Raw genomic sequence first — 26,200 nt, 5'->3', positions numbered from 1 at the left:
ATTCGATACCTCATCCAGAAACGCACCCTCTCGAAACCTCGCGAGCAAGCTACACCGCGATGCAGAGCACCTCTCTTGCAGTCTGCCACTTTTTTGCTAAAAATCTCCGTAACGCTATCACGGTTACCAAATAACCCTGTGACGAAACGCGCCGCTGTTCTTTGGATCTTCTCTATCTCAACAGCTGATATCTTACGCGCTCCGCATTCGCTGCATCACAAAACTCCCTAATTATGGTCTCCTTTATCCAGACACAGAGATAATCTCCCGCGGCGGCGGCCGCCACGATGTGGGCTTACCATGGCTGCCCACATTCAGTTGCTCTTTTCTGAGCTCCAGCACTTCCCTTTACCATCTCTTTTCTTCGCTCACACACATACCCCTCCGGGGTGCATCTCTCGGCCACAGCTCTCTTGATCTCTCCAGCAATTCAAAGGATTCTGTCCCTCCAGAGGTCCTTCACCACCAGTTCTACTGTCTCCTCAATTCATTCCAGGGTTCAGAAGTGATTTATACTGATGGCTCCATGGTTGCTGGTCACACTGGTTATAGTTACACCTATGCAAGATGCACACAGAACTTTGTTCCTTATCAGATGGCTGTAGTGTTTTACTGCAGAATTGGTAGCCATCTTGCTTGCGCTGGACCTTGTCCGCTTCTGCTCAGGACTGTCCTTTACTATCTGTAGTGACTCCTTGAGCAGTTTTGCCAGTGCTTCCCTCGCCACTGTTGGCATAGCTATCCAGGACTCCCTTTCTCTCCTTGATCAACGTGGATGCTCAGTAGTCTTCATTTGGACCCTAGGGGCCATGTAGGGATCCATGGCAATGAACTTGCTGATCGACTGGCTAAATTGGCTACAAAGAGGCCATCTCTTCCTGTTGGCATTCCGGAAATAACCTTCGCTCGGCATTGTCGTCAGGTTTTGGGACTTCGGAATGCAGAATGGCACACTCACTCTTCGCTGAACAAACTCAGGGCGATAAGATTCTAAAACTGTGGCGGTCCTCCTTACCAGCCTTTCGTAAGGCCTCTGTCGTTCTTTGCCAGCTCTGCATCGGCCATCATCGGCTGACTCACGGTTATCTCCCCCATCGTGAGGATCCCCTTCTGTCGTTGTGGATAGATGTTGACTGTGGTTCACATGTTACTGGACTGTACCAACTTAATCGCCCTGCGACGGACTCTAGCTTTCCTGACTCGCTACCCCTGGCCTTAGTTGACAATGCCTCATTGGCTGATTTAGTTCTACGTTTTATTGGTGAGGATGGGTTTTATCATTTGATCTAAGTTTGGGCGTATGCCCGTAGTCCCTCTGTCCTCCACCCTAGTGCTTCTAGGGTGGAGGTTTTGATGTGTTAGAGTGGCTGGCTTCTTTTTATTCTCATGGTCAGCCAGCCCAGGTAATCTGTTTCGTCGTTTTAATCCCTTCTACCTTTTTCTTGCGTTTCTGTATTTTCTTCTCTTTTGTCCATTTAAGCGTTGTCCTTCCGTCGTTCTTGTGGTTTTTCCTTTCTCTCCGTTTTGTGTTAGTTTTTGTTTTCTTCTCATCCTTGTGGCATTGTTTCATTCGGTACAAGGGACCGATGACCTAGCAATTCGGTCCCTTCCCCCTCTTCTAAACCAACCAACTTCCCCTCCCTCCCAATAATTGAACTACTGAGTATTTCTGAAGGACTCCTCATATAGGTTACTGAAACTGCTTGCTGTTGCACATCGTGATCCTGGAACTGTCTATCGGATGGTACAAAAGTTATCCCGACAAATTCACCAGTTTGCTGTGAATTTGCCGACATGTTGCCGTGCAGCAGACGGACTGTTTCGCTACATTACCGTAGATTTAATGCGTGGTGGAATCTCATAGCTTGTAAGGTCCTATATTTTTCAAATGACTTTCCAGTATTTTTTACAGTATCATTCATAATCTGCCAACAGCAGACCACCGCAATTCCATAAAACATGCCCCGATATCAGGATAGTTTCTATTATGCCTTCGTGGCGCTGTTCCTGTGACTTCAAACTGCTTGGCCTGTCATGATGAAACAAAAATATGTAGCGATTAGGCTGTCTGCATCAGATTGGCTAAGTAAAGCATGGAGGCGCTGCATTTTTTGCTCAGATGTGGTCAGTCATGGTAGCCACATACGGAGCTTTGACACTGGTGAAAGATGACCCCTCAGAAGACAGTTTTTTGTGAAATTACTGCCTCGCGAAACTTTTACATACGGCATTAATTTTTTCCTCAATAGTGCCTCTGCACTGGTGATAGTTTAAAATAGGTTAGTCTAACGCTGCATCTCAAGCAGGTTGGAAGAGCAATTCACTCGTGATAGGATCCTTCAACAAATAAATGTATCCTTGCTGAAACTCAGAATTGGTGCAAAGTCCTGAATAAAATGGCAATGTTGCCGACAGAGGCTGTGCCACGTGTTGTCCGCAGCTGGAGTAACATTAATTAATCATAAAATATAAATCCATTGCTTCTGGAGTGATCATTGGGTATTTAATAGCTGGGTAAGCGCCAATTAAAAAGTGCCATTTTGAGTTACATCAACGCTGATTTTCTTCTTGCATTTCACCTTGCAAAATTACATGGTTACATGAAAACTTAATACAATACTGCGTTATTTTATTGAAACACTTGTCACTGACAAAAACCTGTCAAATGTTTGATAGCACGCAGGTTTAAATGCAGTAAAAAGGTTTTGTGCGAGGTTATGAATGGAACCTTTGTTCTGATAGACTATTTGAGCGCATTCCGAGCCATTCATATTTTCAGTGTGGCAGTTTCTCCCGTAGGGCGAAAATAGAACCGCTGTACTAAATTTGTGAAAGTGTAGTTCACTCTGTGGAAGAATCGGTGGTTGTAATGTTCAGAACTAATAGGAAAGCAGCAATACCATTAAAATGATTCCAATTTGGGGGCGTGCTTGTAACGATGCTTGCGCAGCTACTGATAATTTTGTCAACACACTCGTTACAGTCTTTCAGGTTCGTGTTTCCTGAACAGAACACGTAGAACGTTTCATATTTTATTTTACTTCAATCGACATTCATAATTTTTTCAGTGAAACGGATGAAGTTTCTACTAACTACTGAATAATTGTTTTCTACAGGTACTACAGCAGCCAAACTGGAAACAACGGTAAGAGGTGGATGACCAGATGCAGCGACAAAGATGGTTGGAGGCCCACATCAGCTCCGCAAATCAGTCATGCAACGCTGCAGCAAGTACAGGGTAGCCACACTGGCAGCCCACCTGAGGACTACAATCGGCAACTGCAGTTCGTGGGTCTCCAGGTAGCAGATACTGCTGTAGAGGTTCCTCGTTTGCACGGCGCTGTATGGGGGCATCAGACTCACACCACGGGAGTTGGTCCCATGGAACACCACGAAGAAAATGGAATCAGAGCACCATACTTAGTACCAACGGCTCAGGCAGTGTGGATAACTAACAGGCACCTTCCGAAGGGCCCTGACACCGTCACCACATCGGCTGCACACCACCAGTCCTCAGAGCACAGCCAATACATGGCATTTGCACCCACTGAAAACAAACCTCTTGGAACTGTACCAATCAAATTTACGAATGTTAACGGCAGACAAGATGTCCTCCACCTTCCAATAATGCCACATCTGCTACTGCAAAGTTTACCAGGTTCGTCGTCTACCTACATGTTTCACCATGTGGCGTGGCTTTTCTGGCCTGCTTCCGGGCAAGATACATCAAATATTCAGTGTTCTCAAACACAAATGGCACCAAGACATACGAACTGAATGCTCGGACGGCTAGTTGGTGCCAAGGTAATATACTGCATGATGTTACTATGTAGACTTTCTGCGATGGAACTGTTAAAGTGTGTTTAGAGGTTCTTGTCTGTACTGACGTGCTTTTATGGCATGGGAAAGACTCAAAGGATGAGGAGTGCATCGAAATGGTCCTGATGGGAGGTGGATTTTTGAATTTTAATCGTTCGTAGCCGTTTCAGCTCTGACTAGATGGTAGCAAACATCGAAACAATTGAATTTTTTACCCTTCGAACTGTTCCATATTTGAACTACTGAAAAAACTTTGCACTTCATAAAACTCGAAATTAATAGTAACTGAGGTAATTACATGATGGATTACAAATTATCTGGTGACAGGTAATTTGAATGGCGTTAAAGTAGCTCGAAAGTTTTTGTGCGAACCTATTCTTTAGACTTGATGTATTTTCCTACAATCACTTTCGATAAGAACTAAAGTGAAATAAAAAACAGTTGTTGAAGTGCAATATTTTGTGACAGGTGATCAATTGACACTCGAATGACTGGAAAGTTTAAGAAAATAATTTTAGAATGACTGATCGAAATGTAAAATTTTTAAGCACCCTACATTGCATATTGGAATAGATTTCTAATTTTGAATGTCTGACATAAATGTTCTGCATTGGTATGGCGAACATGTGGAAGTACCAACCTTGCTAACTGTTAAGCCATATTAATGGTGTCCTAAAGTGTTAATGACTCTGAAATACGCAGAAATGGAAGTATCTGTATTTAAATGAGGAATTTTGAAATTTTCTGTTTTTGTAAATTCGTTTTGGTTACTGAAATGGTTGCCTTTGAAATAAAATCCTTCCTGAAACAGAATGCTGCATACATTTAGTATTAAAAAAAATTAACTGTAGTGAAGTCTTCACTCTTAGTTACTACCAATATCTTACTGTGAATTCACACACAATTGGTAGTTGGAATGTACATAAAAATGCCCAAATTATACAAAATATCGTAGACATCTCAGGTTTAAGCTGCTGGTGCTATCTTGGTCAGGCATACTGTCACTGTGCGAATCTAGAAGAGCGACTGGAAGGTTATACCTCGTATTTACTATCCGCGGCTGTCGCTATCTCAAACGTAGCTGTTAGGTGCACAAAACTGTCACATAAGGCGGTTGGGCTTGGTTACGTGGTATCAAATGGCCATTTATTGGTATGATCTGAGTTTACGATAAGTGTTTGTCAGGCTAGGCCGCGGCATCATAAGTGAGTCTCTGCTGTGGCAGCCGGCCGCCTCGTGGCAGTCTAAATAAAGTGCTAAGTGGATTGTATTTGCTCTTCCATGATTTTTCAAAATGAACATAATACTCTAAATCACAAGTGCTTCATCTTTGTAGTGAGGTTAGTAATACCAAATAAGTTGATTCAGCTGTTAATGGAAAAAATCTCATATACTGGGTTGATTTTCAAAATTTTTACACAGCTACATAACTGCAGACCAAAAATGTACAGTAATTCCAATCATTTACACACACAGTACCAGATTTTTGCTAATGCTGAGTCAGGAGAAAGGCTTGTGTATAAAGTTTATCATCAGTGCGTCAAGTAAGTCATACTTCTGTAGATATTTCAGCTATCTGTACGAAGCTGGTGCAGGCCGCTATAGTCGGAGCCATGAACGACGGCGCCGGACGAAGTGGCCGTGCGGTTAAAGGCGCTGCAGTCTGGAACCGCAAGACCGCTACGGTCGCAGGTTCGAATCCTGCCTCGGGCATGGATGTTTGTGATGTCCTTAGGTTAGTTAGGTTTAACTAGTTCTAAGTTCTAGGGGACTAATGACCTCAGAAGTTGAGTCCCATAGTGCTCAGAGCCATTTGAACCATTTGAACGACGGCGGTAGTTAGGCTCGTCCTACGCATCTGATGTGGCGTCATCCTCTGACAGCTAATAAATGTTCAGTATATGTGATTGCAGTCTTTCTCGGCGTATTCCACTGACGAATTCTTTTTGGGTTATCGCCCGAGTGGTGGTGTTGTCTTGTCGCAACGTTTCTGTGAGTTTCGTACCCGTCATCTTCTGGCCAGATGATGGGTACGAAAGTCATTGAAACGTTGCGACAAGACGACGCCACCACTCGGCTGATAACCCGAGAATAATTCAAATGTTCACTACTTCCCTCAGCGGTCTGCTGTGAACGTCTTTGACAGTGCGAGTGTTACGTGTTTGGGGCAGTTATTCGGTGAATTTTTGTTTGCTGTGATTTGTCATGGCTGATGGTGGTGGTGACATTCTCCATAAGCAAAAGAGATACGTAATTTACAGGAAACATTCTTTATTCAAGCGCGAAGCAGAAAACAGTACACCCATTACCGATGTTGCCAGGTCTCAGGAATACACAGCAGAAGCGAGTGGTGTCAGCTTGAACTGTTGAGCGGATTGCCAGTGAAGGTAATTCATCTGTCAAGACAAGACCAGGGATAAATCAGTCGTGAGAAGCACGTCACGATTTTAGCCGATTTTGACAGTCTCTTAGGCGAGATGTGTTAAATATGTAAGACAGGCGAATTTCCTACAGTTAAAAAATTGCACTGAAAATACGTGAAATTATACATTTTAAAGGCAGTGTTACCTCAATGTGAAGAACACGGAGACATCAGGTTCAAATATGTAAATAAAAATGGACCAATTTTTATTGGAGCATTGTGATCCCGCTACTTAAAGAGGATACTTGTTAAGTATTCTTGAAAGCAGAAAATCCAGTAATAAAAACATCAACTTGGACGAAACATGGGAAAACTAGAATCATACAAGGAAAGCTTGTTGGAAACAGTGATGTTTTGCGTGGCTTTAAAGTACCAGTTGGTAAAGGGAGACGAATAAAGGTGCTTCTCACTGTTTCTGCTACCAGATTCACTCCAGAAAGCAAATTAGTGTTCGGGACAAAAAAGAGCAATTAGACATTATCATTCTGAAACGGAGACGTTTGCATTATGGTTTAGGAAAAAGTTTCTCCCTTACTTGCCTACAAACCCGGCGATTATGGACAATAAGAGTTATCACTCAGTTGTTAAGGCTCCCACAAGTACAAACAAGCACACCATGCTGTGGCTTGCAAGTAAGATTATTACTCGTACTGCCGGTCAAACTCAGGCTGAATTGTTAAATGTTGTTGGGCTTCATAAGTATTGTGTGAAAGTGTCCGAAATCGATTGTATTGCACAGGAATATGGACATAGTTTTGCGTTTTCCACCATACCATTGCCAGTAATATCAGAGCTCATATGGGCACAAGTGAAAGGAGATGTCGCAGAACGAAACACGACATTTAAAATTTGATACATCTGCCTGAAGCACTTAACAGCATAACACCTTCAGCATGGGCCGAACGTATTAGATACGTAGAACGGCTACAGGAGGACAACATAGAGGGAACTCTTAATTGAAAAATATGCTCGATCCCGTCATCACTGGGAAGACCAGATGTCACATTGACACAGACTACAGCGATGTAGATGATGGTCGCAGTGATTGAAAACAACCATAGGTGAGCCACACATACTATTCTTGTTTTCTTTTCTATTTCTATAGCTTCTGTTCCACAGCTACCGTTTCACCGGTTTTGTGACTGTAAGAAGTTTTGTTCATAGCAGACACTTTTTGTAGTATTTGGAAGAGTCTTCCGTGGACAATATTTCGGCTTCTACACTCACTTGATTACCTGTCGTTTCGTGCATCGCTGCAGTTGTAACATCATATTAAACGTTTGTCTCAACTGATACATATATTTTAGCAAATAATTGTTTATGTAAGACACACTAAAATAAGTCAGTTTCCTGGCAAATTGCATTTCACTATATAACACTCAATAAGTTTTAGTCTGAGTCCACTACTGACTTCGTATACTTTGTTTTAATCGGTGATTTAAAAGAAAGCGAAATGTCTGGTATAAAGAAAGCGTTTGTCACAGTCGCAAAAGACGAAAAATTTTCTGGTAATACCTACAATATTTTTGTAGTATCAATTACTTCATTCAGAATATAACACGTAATTTGTGGGTGACTGTCTGTTGGAAGTAGTTACCACTGCACATGACAGTTTTTTGGTATTTTACGAAAATAGTTACCTATGAATTTTAATTTTGTCATTGAACACAAGCATTCGTACTTCCCTGTACATAAATGCTCGGGACGAAGCTTCGCAACTTCATGTGTCAAACGACATTGCATGTCTTCCTTTCGATCAGTCCATTTCAGTGGTAATCATGTGGTGGTGGTATCTTAAAGCTCTAAAAAATCGCAACAAACTGAAAAGTTCACCGAATAACTTTCTCTGCTAGCCCTTAAACACAAGGTTACGAACTATCTGGCGTCTACATTTCTATGCAACCGGCAACGCTGCATTCCCCGTCTCTACCTCTAAACTGAGAGTCCGTCATAGCTCGTGGGTTCAACTATAGTAAAGTAGAAGAGTCGGTGCTTACTTGGGGTTGCCTAGAACGTTGGACTAAACCCGAAACTTAAAATTTATCAACACGTTGACTGCCACGAGGCCACCAGCAGCGACAACGCCTCTCGCCTGACGCTATGTTCATGGCCTGGCGGTGAAAAAGTGAGCACTGTGCGTGTGGCAGTCAACGTGTAAAATATGATAGTCGAAATTTGAGCTCATTTAAATGGGAACCCGATTGATACTTTCCATATCAAATTCTGTAAAGAATTTCTGCCTTGATCGTAGTGAATAGTCTTCCTTTTGCTTGGTGAGATCAGTTGTTCACTAAACATAGATTTACTACCACCACGCCGTATATTTATGGCTATTGTTAACTACTAAACTACAGAACTCAAATTTAAACACTAGCTAATTCAAATGGTATACATATCAGAGGCAACATTTATTGTTAAAATCGTGAACCACTAAATCAAACGGAAACATCTATTTCCGTGCCCGCACCCCTGGTTTACAGAAGCTAGATGGTAACTTTCTTTGCAAGTCGTGGGCGCCAGTCGCAAGTCTTCCTCTAGCACTTAACATGCATCGATTAGGTTACTGTTTGTGAGATCGGCTTAAGAGCGAAGTCCACAGCCCAGTGGACACATAAGAGGAGCTTCTCGCTCATATTTTACAGGCATATGCTCAAGTAACGGACTGTATGATTGATCTCTATCAGAAACACATCTGTCGGAGCTGCAAGATATATTACAGCTGGACTTCTTGAACAACTTCGGTGAGGATATTTACAGAATGAAAGAAAATATATCACAAGGTTTCATTTACTATCACCTGCGCTGCCCCTGTTCTCAATGTTGGCATTAGTTACTCTGAAATTAGGAAGAACAGGACATACGTTCATGCTTTTGTTTGCTGGCTGCTGTAGCCGAGCGGTTCTAGGCGCTTAAGCCCGGAACCGCGCTGCTGCTACGGGCATGGATGTGTGTGATGTCCTTAGGTTAGTTAGGTTTAAGTAGTTCTAAGTCTAGGGGACTGATGACCTCAGATGTTAAGTCCCATAGTGCTTACAGCCATTAGAACCATGTTTTTGTTCAATCACTATCACTCCTCAGAGCATGCACCTTTCCCTGTGACTCAGTCCGTATAGTAATTGCAGAAAAATATCCTGTAGAAGCATTAATCACTGGCTTAAAGCTGTAACGTGTAGAAGAAATACCTATTACACTAGCGAAGCAAAAATACTAAATGAAGTAACATAAATGTTAAATGCTGCGTGAACTGCCTTAGCACATCACTTATTTCATATTTATAAACAGGTGAATGCACAGCACATAATCTGTAAATGTTCTATCATGACCTGACCGAGTGCACGACTGTATCTCTAAAATGTCATAAAAAATAAGTATGCACAAAACCTGTGTATTAGCGAAGCAGTTGGTCCAGTATTTTCATTGCTGTATTCAACGTCTTAATTATGTAAGAAAAACAATGGGTAAGCTGTAGTTCTAAGAAATGCAGCTATATGAAGCAGGTAGGGCTATGCATGAACTTTAGGTTACTCTGCCATTTAGACTGCCAGAGAGTTTGCTGAAAAGGATTCAGTGTTTGTCACTACATCAGAGAAGTATCATGCCACTACGTGCAGTAAAGTGGTTGTTTAGAAATTATCTGAAAAACAATGTAACTAAATTGGTACCTAGTTTACATTATTACAGCCATATTTACATACTTCTACTTACAGTGCATAGGTCCGTTTACATACACATTGGATATTTGAGTCACATGAACTGCTAATTGCACTGCACAAAATAATTGTAAACTTATTAGTTGTTCTGCTTTTAATCTCCTGCGTACATTTTGAACCGTATTACACACGCAGTCAATATTCTAAACCACCTGGTCGTCACATCGACCCTACTGGGGACTAAAGTAGTGTCAAATACATCAGTCGGCGACGGCGTTAATGACCTCTCGCCGCGCAGCTCAAGTAATACTGCGTTGTGAAGTCGACCGAAAGTGCATAGACCAGTTTGTGGACATCTCTGCAGCCATGTGCAGCTGCTACGGTGCTCAGGTAACACGTGTTATGGTACGCGAGTGCCATACGGCGCGTCTAGTCTGTACCTTTCAAAAACATTTAAAAAATTTCTGTACTCACGATGTGTACGTCAAGGTCCACTGCATTCCATCAGAGTAACCACTTTTAGACCCAATCATGGCTTGTCATTTAGTGTAAAAATACTGCATACTTGCATGGTAAAATGGTACATAATGCTAATCATGGATAAACCGTTTCAACTGGCTACCCTTTACCCGCCACACCAGATTGAGAATCACGATCGGTACGCAGCAGCGGGTGGAGTATTCAAACCCAGAGGTTTGAAAAGGAAGAGGGAATAAGTTACCAGCAAATACTGTACTTCGTTTCTCGGCGATCTCCCAGTCTGCAGTGGCATTAAAAGCATTTGCGAGTATCTGCTCCACCAAACTTTTTTGCAACTGTAACTTTCTTTAAAAATTTAATTTACACCATTAAATGAATGCCTGAACTGGGAATGTATACAAAACTGTAGTTATGTAGCTGAGAGTGGTGTTTACTCTGTTAGCAAAACTTTATACGAACTGGTTGGGCAATGCATCTCCCAATACCAATATAGTCACTGAAAAATACATTCAGCCCCCTAAGTACTGAATTCTCTGCTCTCTTGGTCCCTGCGCATATTCCAAATAAAATTCTTACTTCTAAAGCAGCAACGGTGGATCGCGTTATATTCTGCTCTCATGAAGAAAAAAATACACAAGCTTAGCGGTGTGCAGTGCTGAGCGTAATACTTTGAAATACTCACAAATTTTTTTGACTGAGGCACTCGGCAACAAATTACTAACAACCATAATTCGCGATTATATCAGTAACGTCGGCTCTACATAGTGGAGAGTCCTCAGATACAAAAGACATACGGTTGGGAAAGGAGTCTACTGGGGTAAACTTGTATGTGGCACCCGAATATTGAAATGATACTAATGTAAACTAAAATGAAACTATTACATTGTAAACGATGTATGTCTCTGCTGGGCTTCATAAAGCGGATCGCTGACTGCACGACTACAGAGCCAAAGATACTGATTCTGGTTTGAGATTGTAGTGTTGGAGTGAGAGCACTTGGCCCAAAGCAGTTTGTGTGTAGCAGTCTGTGAATGGAACAGGATGCAGTAGCGAGCTTTCGTAGTGTGCTCTATAAAGACACCAAGCGTTATGACACATACAATATAGTTGCAAATGATTTCATAATGAAATGTAAAGTGAAAGGATTACTGGACATCACAAAGAAGCTTTACGAGTACACGTTGTTGAAAATGTAAATGTGGAAGCAGAAGTCTTCTCGGACTTGAGGTAAAGAATTTAATTTTTTGTTACTACTTTTGCTAGCACTTTAGTGTTAATAGTTTGGATGATAATTGGTGAGTTCTTTGAGTAGCCCCAGAATGTACGTAAACAGATTTGATTATAGGCTATTTAGATATTTCCCTTTTCTAATGTTTCTAAGATTTAATACAGGTATACGTAATCTGTCTCTATGGTTTTTGGTGATGTTCTATAATACTTGATGCACTAATCTCATTGTGATTGCGTCAGCAAGGAAATGTTCTCATTTGGTAAAAAGTACGTAATTTTTTGATTACTGTAATTTAAAGTCATGTTTTTGAGAAGCCAGACATAATTTCGAATAAAACTTCACTATTGGGAGAAGTCTCCCAAATCACTACCGCCTCCCTGTCCAGGTCATATGTTGCTAAAAGACACTGAATGTTTCATAAATTTCCATTTATCAGCCAAAAGAATTTCATGTCTATTTCAAAGTATTATGGTCAGCATTGTACACCGCTAAGCCTGTAGCTAGTATATCTTATTCTCCTCCGCGAGAGCAGAACATAACGCGAACCATCGTTACTGCTTTAGAGGCAAGAAAATTTTATGTGCATAGGGACCAAAATTATCAGTTTTGAACAGGGCCAGAGGAACGTAATGGGCTGAATGTGTTTTTTCAGTGACTATATTTCTCTATTGGTATTGGGAGTTTAATTGCCCAATCAGTTTGTATGAAGCTATGCTAACAATAACACAGAGTAAGCACACCGACTTCAGTTAGAACACACTACATGACAACTCCAGTTTTGTATGCATTCCCAGTTCAAAGCATCATTTTATGTATTTCAAATATAAGAAATTTACGCAACTTACTTAGCTCTTGACGGTGCAGCTATTGATTTCAAGGAATTCAGATCGACAAGTTTCTCTTTCAGAATTAAATGTTCATTGCGTACTAGTCACAAAACTCCTCACAAGCAATTTTCCTTTGGCGGCGATGCATGAGAGTTGTGACGGTAGCTGCCGTTGATCTAGCTCTACACATTTTCTCTGTGATACTCATAACTACAATTTAACCTTCAGTGACGTCAGTGCAACTTCGTCGCAACGGCACGCGGAAGCTGCGCGCTGTGAACACATTGCCTGCTGTTCTGCCTAAGACACAAACCCCGTATCTGATCCCCACAGCTGCTACGTCTTCGGCTAAGAGCGTACATGCGACGGTGATATCCAACTTGCAAAGACTACATTCAGCAACATTCTTTCCCGGAAGCTACAGTGCTACGTGTCAGTGAAAAAAATCATCCCACGCAAACTGCGTCAGTGCAGTAATGCGTTGCCATATTTACACAGGTGCCATGTGAGTTGGCATCAACGACGGCATTGTACGAAAAGCTATCCAACAACCTGCTCCTGCACAAACAGCTTAAACTATGTATGATTAGAATCATTGTGGTCAATGGTGCCCTTTGTTTCTTTAAGCTGCACTTATCTTGGAATGTTCTCTTACGTGCGTTGGTACAGTTTTGATTTCTCAAGATTCAATAGCTGCTTAACGGCGGTGGTTAACACCTCGACTTGGTCTACTTCAGGGCTTCACAACATTACGTGCTCGCGGAGCAAGCTGTGAGCCGCAAGGCGCGAGCACGGAGCAGCGCGAGCACGCTACCCCCACTACCGGACCAGAGCGGAGAGTGGGGAGTCACGTGAGGCACACAGCTGCCGCCAGTCAATGTAAATCCGCGGCCACCTGCAGGGATATCACTCACGAATTATTACTGCGACAAATGAAACAAATAAAGGAGAATGTACACGTGCCACATAATTTTATTAGCTTAGTGTATGCCTCTACATTCGCATTGTGTTAACTGTTACACAATAAAAGGTGTCACTGAAGTGTGGTATTCTCGGTTATCTTGTACTTTTGCCCTTTACAATTGTCTATGTTCGGAGTAATTATTCTTGTGCACTGTAGGCGCAGCGTGCAATTTAAATTTCGATCAGACAATGCGTTTCTCAGGCGCGTCTTGTTACATTTAATTTGCAGAGAACAGTTGTTCACAAACATACGTGGAACCCCACATTGATATTATTGTAGCCGCCAGTTTGTGCAAACGAGGAAATCTATCCTGAGGGAAGTGTCTGTAGAGTTCCAAAATGTTTTTCTTGTTCTGAAAGTTTTCTGTATTCTCTCACACTGCAGGTCAATAATTTCTAGTTGCAGCTCAGGACGAATCTCTTCAATATTCGCTGAATATGGGGAGCACAGATCAAAATCACTGTCTAGTGCTGTCAGATCTTGAAAGCGTTGATCAAATTCTTCCTTAAGGGCAACTAAACTATGTGAATAACGTTCAGTCTTTGTAAACATCTTGCATGGATGATAATTTAGGAAAATGAGCTAGATTTCCTGTTTCCAGCTGACTCACCCAAAGTGTCAATTTAATTTTAAAAGCTCGTATTCGATCTATGAAATGAGTAATTGGCAGATCCTTACCTTTAGGGAAATGTTTAAAGCATTCAGATGGCTAGTTAAATCTGCTAAGAACGCGAGATCACATTTCCATGAAGGAAGGCTCTTTCAATTCAGGAACACACGTTATTTATTTCCATTAACATATTTATCTCATCTAATAGGCAAAAAAATCGATTTAATAATTCGCCACGACTAAGCCAGCGGACCTCGCTGTAATAAGGCAGGCTTTCTACATCCTCAAGAAAGCATTTAAATTGCCTGTGTTGTAGCCCATGCTTCCTTATATAATTGGTTGTACGAACAACAACTCATCACATTTTTTAGAGCGATACTCTTTGCACATAATTTTTCCTGGTGGATGACACAGTGAACGCCCCTTATTTCATTCGGCACGGTCAGTTTTTGCATTTTCTCCTTCAACAGCGCAACGAAACCTAATTTTTTCCCTGTCTTCGCTGGTGCACCGTCTGTAGACACTGAAACTAAAGAATTCCACGACAATCTTATATTTTCAACACTTTCTTCAACACTACTTAAAATATCACCTCCGGTTGTAGTGTGCTTCATGGCTACTACATCGAGGAGCTCCTCCCTCACCTGAAGATCTCTATTAATACCTCTAATAAATATGCCAAGCTGTGCTGTTCCAGTGATATCAACACTTTCGTCCAGAGCTAGAGAATACGCCATAAAATCTTTACAGATATTTGCAAGCTGGCTCTGGACGTCGTCTGCCATGTCCTGTATGCGACGCATAATGGTCATGTTAGATAATGGCACAATCCGAAACTGTTCAACTTGAGATGGACACAAATGTTCCGCTTTAACTACCATTCATTCTTTTATTAAATCGCTATCAGTGAAGGGGCGCAGGGATTTTTCTAAAAGCAAAGCAATTTTGTAACTCACTCTGAGAGCTGCCTCAGTTGATTTTTCTTCGTCGTCCAAATCTTCTTCGGATAGCTTCCTTTTAAGTTTAATAACTTCCTGTGCACGATCTGGTCCATCACATTATCCACTTCCGTAGTCTTTCGCGTGGTACGACATATAATGTCGCTGCAATTTAAATTTCCTAAAAGAATTCAGCGTTTTGTGACATACTAAACATTTTGCAACACCCTCTTTTTCTGTCCCCCCATGAACCATGGACCTTGCCGTTGGTGGGGATTCTTGCGTGCCTCAGCGATAGAGATGGCCGTACCATAGGTGCAACCACAACGGAGGGGTATCTGTTGAGAGGCCAGACAAACATGTGGTTCCTGAAGAGGGGCAGCAGCCTTTTCAGTAGTTGCAGGGGCAACAGTCTGGATGATTGATTGATCTGGCCTTGTAACATTAACCAAAACGGCCTTGCTGTGCTGTGCTGGTACTGCGAACGGCTGAAAGCAAGGGGAAACTACAGCCGTAATTTTTCCCGAGGACATGCAGCTCTACTGTATGATTAAATGATGATGGCCTCCTCTTGGGTAAAATATTCCGGAGGTAAAATAGTCCCCCATTCGGATCTCCGGGCGGGGACTACTCAAGAGGACGTCGTTATCAGGAGAAAGAAAACTGGCGTTCTACGGATCGGAGCGTGGAATGTCAGATCCCTTATTCGGGCAGGTAGGTTAGAAAAATTTAAAAAGGGAAATGGATAGGTTAAAGTTAGATATAGTGGGAATTAGTGAAGTTCGGTGGCAGGAGGAACAAGACTTTTGGTCAGGTGATTACAGGGTTATAAATACAAAATCAGATAGGGGTAATGCAGGAGTAGGTTTAATAATGAATAAAAAAATAGGAGTGCGGGTTAGCTACTACAAACAGCATAGTGAACGCATTATTGTGGCCAAGATAGACACAAAGCCCATGCCTACTACAGTAGTACAAGTTTATATGCCAACTAGCTCTGCAGATGACGAAGAGATTGAAGAAATGTATGATGAAATAAAAGAAATTATTCAGATAGTGAAGGGAGACGAAAATTTAATAGTCATGGGTGACTGGAATTAGAGTGTAGGAAAAGGGAGAGAAGGAAACGTAGTAGGTGAATATGGATTGGGGCTAAGAAATGAAAGAGGAAGCCGCCTGGTAGAATTTTGCACAGAGCACAACTTAATCATAGCTAACACTTGGTTTAAGAATCATGATAGAAGGTTGTATACATGGAAGAACCCTGGAGGTACTAAAAGGTATCAGATAGATTATATAATGGTAAGACAGAGATTTAGGAACCAGGTTTTAAATTGTAAGACATTTCCAGGGGCAGATGTGGACTCTGACCACAATCTCTTGGTTATGAACTGCAGATTGAAACTGAAGAAACTGCAAAAAGGTGGGAATTTAAGGAGATGGGACCTGGATGAACTGAAAGAACGAGAGGTTGTACAGAGTTTCAGGGAGAGCATAAGGGAACAATTGACAGGAATGGGGGAAAGAAATACAGTAGAAGAAGAATGGGTAGCTCTGAGGGATGAAGTAGTGAAAGCAGCAGACGATCAAGTAGGTAAAAACACGAGGGCTAGTAGAAATCCTTGGGTAACAGAAGAAATATTGAATTTAATTGATGAAAGGAGAAAATATAAAAATGCAGTAAATGAAGCAGGCAAAAAGGAATACAAACGTCTCAAAAATGAGATCGACAGGAAGCGCAAAATGGCTAAGCAGGGATGGCTAGAGGACAAATGTAAGGATGTAGAGGCTTGTCTCACTAGGGGTAAGATAGATACTGCCTACAGGAAAATTAAAGAGTCCTTTGGAGAGAAGAGAACCACTTGTAGGAGTATCAAGAGCTCAGATGGAAACCCAGTTCTAAGCAAAGAAGGGAAGGCAGAAAGGTGGAAGGAGTATATAGAGGGTTTATACAAGGGCGATGTACTTGAGGACAATATTATAGAAATGGAAGAGGATGAAGATGAAATGGGAGATACGATACTGCGTGAAGAGTTTGACAGAGCACTGAAAGACCTGAGTCGAAACAAGGCCCCCGGAGTAGACAACATTCCATTGGAACTACTGACGGCCTTGGGAGAGCCAGTCCTGACAAAACTCTACCATCTTGTGAGCAAGATGTATGAAACAGGCGAAATACCCTCAGACTTCAAGAAGAATATAATAATTCCAATCCCAAAGAAAGCAGGTGTTGACAGATGTGAAAATTACCGAACTATCAGTTTAATAAGTCACAGCTGCAAAATACTAACGCGAATTCTTTACAGACTAATGGAAAAACTGGTAGAAGCGGACCTCGCGGAAGATCAGTTTGGATTCCGTAGAAATGTTGGAACACGTGAGGCAATACTAACCTTACGACTTATCTTAGAAGAAAGATTAAGAAAAGGCAAACCTACGTTTCTAGCATTTGTAGACTTAGAGAAAGCTTTTGACAATGTTGACTGGAATACTCTCTTCCACATTCTAAAGGTGGCAAGGGTAAAATACAGGGAGCGAAAGGCTATTTACAATTTGTACAGAAACCCGATGGCAGTTATAAGAGTCGAGGGGCATGAAAGGGAAGCAGTGGTTGGGAAGGGAGTAAGACAGGGTTGTAGCCTATCCCCGATGTTATTCAATCTGTATATTGAGCAAGCAGTAAAGGAAACAAAAGAAAAATTCGGAGTAGGTATTAAAATTCATGGAGAAGAAATAAAAACTTTGAGGTTCGCCGATGACATTGTAATTCTGTCAGAGACAGCAAAAGACTTGGAAGAACAGTTGAATGGAATGGACAGTGTCTTGAAAGGAGGATATAAGATGAACATCAACAAAAGCAAAACAAGGATAATGGAATGTAGTCGAATGAAGTCGGGTGATGCTGAGGGAATTAGATTAGGAAATGAGACACTTAAAGTAGTAAAGGAGTTTTGCTATTTGGGGAGTAAAATAACTGATGATGGTCGAAGTAGAGAGGATACAAAATGTAGACTGGCAATGGCAAGGAAATCGTTTCTGAAGAAGAGAAATTTGTTAACATAGAGTATAGATTTAAGTGTCAGGAAGTCGTTTCTGAAAGTATTTGTATGGAGTGTAGCCATGTATGGAAGTGAAACATGGACGATAACTAGTATGGACAAGAAGAGAATAGAAGCTTTCGAAATGTGGTGCTACAGAAGAATGCTGAAGATAAGGTGGGTAGATCACGTAACTAATGAGGAGGTATTGAATAGGATTGGGGAGAAGAGAAGGTTGTGGCACAACTTGACTATAAGAAGGGATCGGTTGGTAGGACATGTTTTGAGGCATCAAGGGATCACAAATTTAGCATTGGAGGGCAGCGTGGAGGGTAAAAATCGTAGAGGGAGACCAAGAGATGAATTCAGATTCAGAAGGATGTAGGTTGCAGTAGGTACTGGGAGATGAAGCTTGCACAGGATAGAGTAGCATGGAGAGCTGCATCAAACCAGTCTCAGGACTGAAGACCACAACAACAACAACACAACTTTTTCTGTAAACAGATACAATTCCTCCCAATGGCGGTTGAACTTCGAAAGCATGGTTGGGGTTACACAACGGCGACTTGACATGATTCTTAACCAGCGAAGCGAGTGTTAGAGCTGATCATAGTACTTCAAACGTTACACAGTCGGCGCGAATTCAATAGGCACGCTGCGGCCCTATTCAAACGTGCGCACGCATTTCCCCTCCCTCCCCTCCCGCCCAACCCCCTCCCCCTTGCACCTGCTCGCGAGCACGTGCCTGAGCAGACGCGAGTACTCGCGGTCAAAACCGGCCAGTTGTTAAGCCCTGGTCTACTTCTTTCCCTATTACATGCCTCTGTGAGCTTACATACTCCTCCCTCCATGACTTGACTGTTTCAGTATCTCTAGTATTGGCGTCACTATTCTTCTCGTGGTTTTTTGTGCTCTTTGTATTAGTACTGAAATCTCTCATCAGTTCGTCTGCAACCTCATAATTGTCCTGCTGTAGTACCTGTTCTCACACACAATTCTTGGGGACCGATGACCGTTGCAGTCTGGTCCCTTTAATCCCACAAACCAACCAACCAACCAACCACAATTTTTGCATCTTATCGTCTACCTTGTTGTACAAAACCGTCCCTGCTCCTAGCATTTCTTTCTTTGCCCTGCAAGCTACTGCATCATGGATCCTAGTTGCTAATCTAGCGTTTCGTTTAACTTTTTGAATTGCTGCTTATTTTCTTCAAATTGGGCGGCCCGTTTTTCTTTGCCCTTCTTGAATAGTGCACCATTTTTTCGTCGCTATGTTTAAATAAATCTTCACTTTTGCAAGTAGTTTGCTAATTTTCTTGAATTCATCACCTTTTCCGTCGCTTTTCTTAAACTGTTCGATTAGAAATCTGCGGTAATAGAATACAGCAGGTGGCAGCGGCATGGGATCAAGATTGGCATCACACCATGCTGGACTTCAGTGGCCTGTAATTTCAGAATTTTCCGCTGTACACAAGATTTCACTCTCATCTGCTCTCCTGAGCACTATTTCAGTTACCTCGTCATTAATTTGATCCTGGCCTTGAGAGTTACTCATATTACTTCTGTTCTGAGATGCTACTTCACTCTGCTCTGCAGGGTATAATGCTTGAATATTTTGCGGCTCCTCCATGTCTAAAGCATTGTCTAAAGTTTTCTGAAACTTCACTCTCTACCTCGCTCACCCGTGCTAAGTCCCTAGTTGTCACTCCGGTAAACTTTGGCGCTCCCTAATACAGTTGCTAAAATTTAAACACACAACGTTCAAGAAAAACTGATCAGCCTATAATAAAGTACGTCAACCCAAAAAACACACACACAAACCTGAAAAAAAATACACAGCAACAAAAAAATTTACGTGGCACAGCAACATAAAAATTATTTAGACTTAGTGAATTCAATTATTTTTAGGTATCAATGCCAGCCCTACCAAATTTAAATTTTGTGAATCTATGGTACTAGCAGATTGAAAGTCAATGAATCCTGGCAAGGCTGCCAAAATTTATGTCTACGTGGGGTAGTCCAGATATATGCTAATTGGCCCTTTTATCTGACAAATTAGATGCCCACCAAAATAATGAATTAGGAATTAGATGACTACTAAATTAAACAAGAATCAGAATTCATTCGGTTTATTACATTAGCTACTCATATATCCTTTTAAAAGCAACAGCAGTTTTGAAGCAGATTCTTGGCACATCTGCCTAAAGGGTCTGGTGCGAATATTCCAATTATCGTGTTTAAAAATGAAACAATTACATTCACAAAGTTGTTCCATGGTTGTTGTGATATTTATATAGATAGCTCTAAAGAAGAGATTGTGTTGCATCTGGGGCCAGAGTTGAAAGCATATTTGTCATAGAAAACTAAAAGCAAGTCTTTAGAGTGAAGCCTAAACTTACTGAAATTATGAAAATGACTTTACAGCACTACAGATCACCTTGCCGTTACGGCTCGATTTCGCTATGTCAATATGTAGGTGGAGTCTGAAGTGGCTGCAGAATGTAACTGGTGGCGCCCCAACGATCCACGCCTGTAGCTAAGCTCACGTCAGTCAAATGTTTACCCAAGTTCATCTGTCTGGAGGTTGACCCTGGTGACAACGAAGACGATCGGAGGAGAAATCTGACGGTGAAGGCTTTGGGTGGTGAATTTTGATGAAGACTGATCCAGGTGGAGATTTTTTTACTGACAGATTTTTAAAAAGGGAGACTCGTATTTCTGTGTTTCGAGTGATCTGTCAACTTTGGTCTGTAAAACACAGCCACGTCCAAGTTTGCAATAAAACTCAGGAACTCATCCTCAGGATCATTCGAATTGTGGATCAGTTACCACTGCAATTTTGTCTCCTTCCTAAGGTGATTTATGTCAGCACCTCAAATGGTGTCTGTATGAATCCCTCTAATTCCCTCATATTTTTCCACTTTTATAGCTGGGTTGCTTGTAAGTAACACTGACTGAAGAAAAAAAAAGTGAGGGATGCAGAAGAGGAGGAGAAAATAAAATGAGTCTCTGAGCTGAGAAGGAACTTGATATTATTATTGCAGTGGTTACAAAACTGACTCAAATTTACAAAGCAGTTGGTATGAGCCCATTTAGGATTGACACTGGATTCTCTCTGGCCCGGATGCATGCACTGATTCGGTTGGGAAGGGTGTCGTGAAAGCATTGAATTCTTTCCTGATGCAAGCTGGCACGTAACTGTAACTGGTCCTGCATGTTCTGGATGCTTGAATGGAATGGAATGGAATGGAATAGACGACCGAGTTAGTCCCACATGTTCTGTTAGGGACAGTTCTGACGGATCTTCCTGGAACACAAGAGTACTTCATCATGCAGACAGTTAACAGGGACACGAGCCATGTATGGACGAGCGTTCTGCTGTTGAAAAAGAGCATTACACTGTAGAATGAGAGGTGACACTTCAGGACGCAGAATGTCTGGACGTGCCAGTCTTCTCTCAGAATTCCTTCAGTCAATATCAGCCATGACTTGAAGTCATATGCCCGCATCTCGTGGTCGTGCGGTAGCGTTCTCGCTTCCCACGCCCGGGTTCCCGGGTTCGATTCCCGGCGGGGTCAGGGATTTTCTCTGCCTCGTGATGGCTGGGTGTTGTGTGCTGTCCTTAGGTTAGTTAGGTTTAAGTAGTTCTAAGTTCTAGGGGACTTATGACCACAGCAGTTGAGTCCCATAGTGCTCAGAGCCATTTGAACTTGAAGTCATACCCAGTTGCTACCTATATAATGCTGCCAAAACTGTGCCTCTGTAGAGCACTGGAAGAGTGAGACCTCTCCCAATGGAGTTGGCTTATTCAGTCACCCGGGGTAGTGCAGAAATCCGATCCATCTCTGAACACAATGCGACACCATTCACCAGCAGTTGAATAGCAGGGTATCAATGGACATAAAGGACAACCTTGAAATGACCTCCGGTGTCACATTACAGCTGACTCAACTGTGCGTCTCATTTGCGAGGTCAATCCAAAGGAGGGTAGGTCAGCCAGTTGCGTTGGGATGCTCTCGAACATGAAGCTTCGCTCCGTTATATCTATTAAAAAGATCCACCTGCTCCTCAGTCGAGGTCTGTACGTTATAATGAAGTGTTGGGTCTCTTGTGCTTATTTCATGAGGCACTTGTGCCAAGTGAAGACTACTTTAACAAGTGCATGTACTGTAAGTATCCATCAGAGGAATGTGTTCACAGCTGTCTACAGCTAGACAAGAAAAAGACGGTAGGAGAACATCCGAAAGTTTATTCAGATTATGCAGCAATCAACAGATGCATAGGCACCAGTATTGTTCAACAAATAACGGTAATGCTCAGAACGCAAGAAGCGACAGTGAGTACATGAAGAACGGAGAGGCAAAATGACAGTTTATTCAGATTACCTGGCGACCAAGAAATGTATCTGTGGTAAGATTCATGGGCTCTCAAGGACAATCAGTTAAATTTGCTAGAGCTACCTCTCACTTTTCGAATGAGAGAATTGAATTGAGACACAGGCAGCAGCTCCTACCCATATTTGAAGAGTAAATAGGTCTCTATCCATTATTTTTATTAATGGATTATTAACATATGCTTTTATACTTGCACTATCGTTTTCTCTTCGCAGTAGCAGATTTACAGAACCAGGACAGAGTGACACAACTGTGCGTACCATGAGCACTTACCAGTGAAGGAAAAAATAAAAACGCTGGTTGTATTTTAAAGAGTAATTACTGCACACAGTGTATACTTTTTACAGGTTTATTAAATGATTTTACTCTACACCATTACAGACAGTACAAATTGGCTGTAATCTTGGGAAAATGGTCATGGAAAAGAATGCATTAAATTGATAGAACTGGTCGGATAGACAAAAATGCAACCACAAAAATTGGTAACTTGGTCTAAAATTGATAAACAGATTGTTAAAAAGGCAGACGGGCCATAAAATTCGTAAACTGGCCGTATAAGTGTTGCGAAATTAGTAGAATAGACCAACATGCAGTTGTTTGTAAATGCATCCATTCTTGTAAAAACTGTAAATGACTAGCTGGCTCACGTTAGGATAGCAAATTAATTCCAACTGTTCCTTTTTAAGCAATAGCATTATTACTCTGTATTGAAGTGATTGGATTCTTTTGTAATAATAATGGAATTAGACACCATTGCATTATAAATTAACATCACAGCGTATTATGCAAAATGGCAGCAAATATTAATTTCACTGTGTGTTTCTGCCTTCAGCAGTATTTGGGCATAGGTTATAAAGTTGTTAGTACACGTCTCGCACTGCCTCAGTGATTTCGAAACTATAATATGCTTTAGAAAGCATATCTGAAAAAGCTACACTACTGGCCATTAAAATTGCTACACCAAGAAGAAATGCAGATGATTAACTGGTATTCATTGGACAAATATATTATACAAGAACTGACATGTGATTACATTTTCACGCAATTTGGGTGCATAGATCGTGAGAAATCAGTACCCAGAACAACCACCTCTGGCCGTAATAACGGCCTTGATACACCTGGGCATTGAGTCAAACAGAGCTTGGATGGCGTGTACAGGTACAAGCTGCCCATGCAGCTTCAACACGATACTACAGTTCATCAAGAGTAGTGACCGGCGTATTGTGACGAGCCAGTTGCTCGGCCACCATTGACCACACGTTTTCAATTGGTAAGAGATCTGGAGACTGTGCTGGCCAGGGCAGCAGTGGAACATTTTCTGTATCCAGAAAGGCCCATACAGGACCTGCAACATGCGGTCGTGCATTATCCTGCTGAAATGTAGGGTTTGGCAGGGATCGAATGAAGGGTGGAGCCACGGGTCGTAACACATCTGAAATGTAACGTCCACTGTTCAAAGTGCCGTCAGTACGAACAAGAGGTGACCGAGACGTGTAACCAATGACACACCATACCACCATGCCGGGTGATACGCCAGTATGGCGATGACGAATACACGCTTCCAATGTGCGTTCACTGCGATGTCGACAAACACGGATGCGACCATCATGATGCTGTAAACAGAAGCTGGATTCATCCGAAAAAATGACGTTTTGCCATTCGTGCACCCAGGTTGGTCGTTGAGTACACCATCGCAGGCGCTCCTGTCTGTGATGCAGCGTCAATGGTAACCGCAGCCATGGTCTCCGAGCAGATAGTCCATGCTGCTGCAAACGTCGTCGAACTGTTCGTGCAGATGGTTGTCGTCTTGCAAACGTCCCCATCTGTTGACACAGGGATCGAGACCTGGTTGCACGATACGATACAGCCATGCGGATAAGATGCCCGTCATCTCGACAGCTAGTGAGACGAGGCGGTTGGATCCAGCACGGCGTTCTGTATTACCCTCCTGAACCCACCGATTCCATATTCTGCTAACAGTCGTTGGATCTCGACCAAGCGAGCAGCAATGTCGCGATATGCTAAACCGCAATCGCAATAGGCTACAATCCGACCTTTATCAAAGTCGGAAACGTGATGGTACGCATTTCTCCTCCTTACACGAGGCATCACAACGACATTTCACCAGGCAACGCCGGTCAACTGCTGTTTGTGTATGAGAAATCGGTTGGAAACTTTCCTCATGTCAGCACGTTGTAGGTGTCGCCACCGGCGCCAACCTTGTGTGAATGCTCTGAAAAGCTAATCATTTGCATATCACAACATCATCTTCCTGTTGGCTAAATTTCGCATCTGTAGCACATCATCTTCGTGGTGTAGCAATTTTAATGGCCAGTAGTGTACTTCCAAAGGAGCTAGTACAGTTGTCGATGTATTGGGGCATAAAAAAAATGCAGATTTACCCATCTACTGGGAGCTCTCAACACTCGTCAATGCAAGACAGCAACCAGAATTCCATGATGCGCTTTAAACTAGGACTGTAGTGTATACCTGAGTGAGTGCTAACGTAAAACAGGTTTCCAGTACAGTAGGTCAAGGTAAAGGTTGAAATGAAACACAAACGTTGGAAATGTTTGTAAATTTATTTTGCACGAATACAAATGGAAAAAAAAAAAATGGTTCAAATGGCTCTGAGCACTATGGGACTTAACATCTGTGGTCATCAGTCCCCTAGAACTTAGAACTACTTAAACCTAACTAACCTAAGGACATCACACACATCCATGCCCGAGGCAGGATTCGAACCTGCGACCGTAGCGGTCACGCGGTTCCAGACTGACGCGCCTATAACCCCACGGCCACACCGGCCGGCCAAATGGAACAAAAATTAATCAAAATCGAACTACCGTGCTACAGAAATGGTCCCCCAGTGCATATATACAGCGTTGCTAACGCTGGTGAAGGCGTTGCCGTTTGTGTGTGCCACCTGCCGCCGGATGCCGTGACGTTATTTGCTCACTTCCGAAAAGAGACAGCGACGAAAATGCGAGTAATTGTGGAATACTGCAAGACGTATGTGAATTAACGCGTGACTTTCTCGAAGAGTACTGGTCGAAAGGAACGCAAGGACAGATAAAGACGGCACAAAAAAAATTACATAGTCGGGATGGCAATACCCCGTAGAGTTTTTCAAAGATATGGAAGGTAGGACCCAATTATTGGACGCGCCGTATGGCCAATGCAACTCGTACACAATTCCTTAACTACACTCCCACATCAAATTCAGAAAGAGATTAGGATTACTGGCAGAAAAATGAACAATATTAAAAGATTTTAATAGCTGCAGCATGTACAAGGCTACTATAGAAGCACGGAAGCAATAGGATCGGTACATTCACTCAAATGAACTTTCCGCCGGAAAACGAAGAAACGAATAACCAGAACTGCAGGGCAAGGCACCTGGTAAGACGGTATGAAGATGTATGGGATAAGAGAAATGATAACACATGTTTAGGACTTCACTATCGGCCAGGTGATTAGAGATTGTTGAAGCACATGGACCAGACCCAAGAATCAACCAGAGAAATAAGAAAACGCGCCAAGAAGCTGACAAGCAGTGGAAGCTGTCACCACAGTTAGTAACGGCCAGTTTGCCGACAGCACTATTCGTGTGTTCTGAGGAGCTAAAAGAAATATTAGATGAGGGATTAAAGGACTTAATAATAAAAAAAGGGTGAGGACCTCGCTTACCCGATTTTAGGCATGAAAATGGGGAGAGAAGAGGTGCAATGCATACTCGACTCAGGAAGCAAAGTTTCGGTGCTAGATAAAGAACTAAGTGAACTGGCGGACAAGGAGAAGCGGTGGCCATTATTTAAAATGCAGGG

At 42.2% G+C, this 26,200-nt stretch overlaps 1 protein-coding gene across 2 annotated transcripts in view; it reads left to right on the top strand.

The window, feature by feature from the left end:
* Nucleotides 1-4,513, top strand: part of LOC126184517 (uncharacterized) — a 37,938-nt gene extending 33,425 nt beyond the window's left edge. For both annotated transcript variants that reach the window (XM_049926913.1, XM_049926912.1), the window contains exon 3: nucleotides 3,117-4,513. In XM_049926913.1, the coding sequence (XP_049782870.1) occupies nucleotides 3,117-3,777 (661 nt within the window). In that variant the 3' untranslated portion in view covers nucleotides 3,778-4,513. The remainder of the gene's footprint in view (nucleotides 1-3,116) is intronic.
* The last annotated feature ends 21,687 nt before the right edge of the window (nucleotides 4,514-26,200 follow it).

The sequence above is a fragment of the Schistocerca cancellata genome, chromosome 4 (assembly GCF_023864275.1).
Source record: "Schistocerca cancellata isolate TAMUIC-IGC-003103 chromosome 4, iqSchCanc2.1, whole genome shotgun sequence".
NCBI lineage: Eukaryota > Metazoa > Arthropoda > Insecta > Orthoptera > Acrididae > Schistocerca > Schistocerca cancellata.
This window is presented reverse-complemented; position numbering and strand designations above follow the sequence as displayed.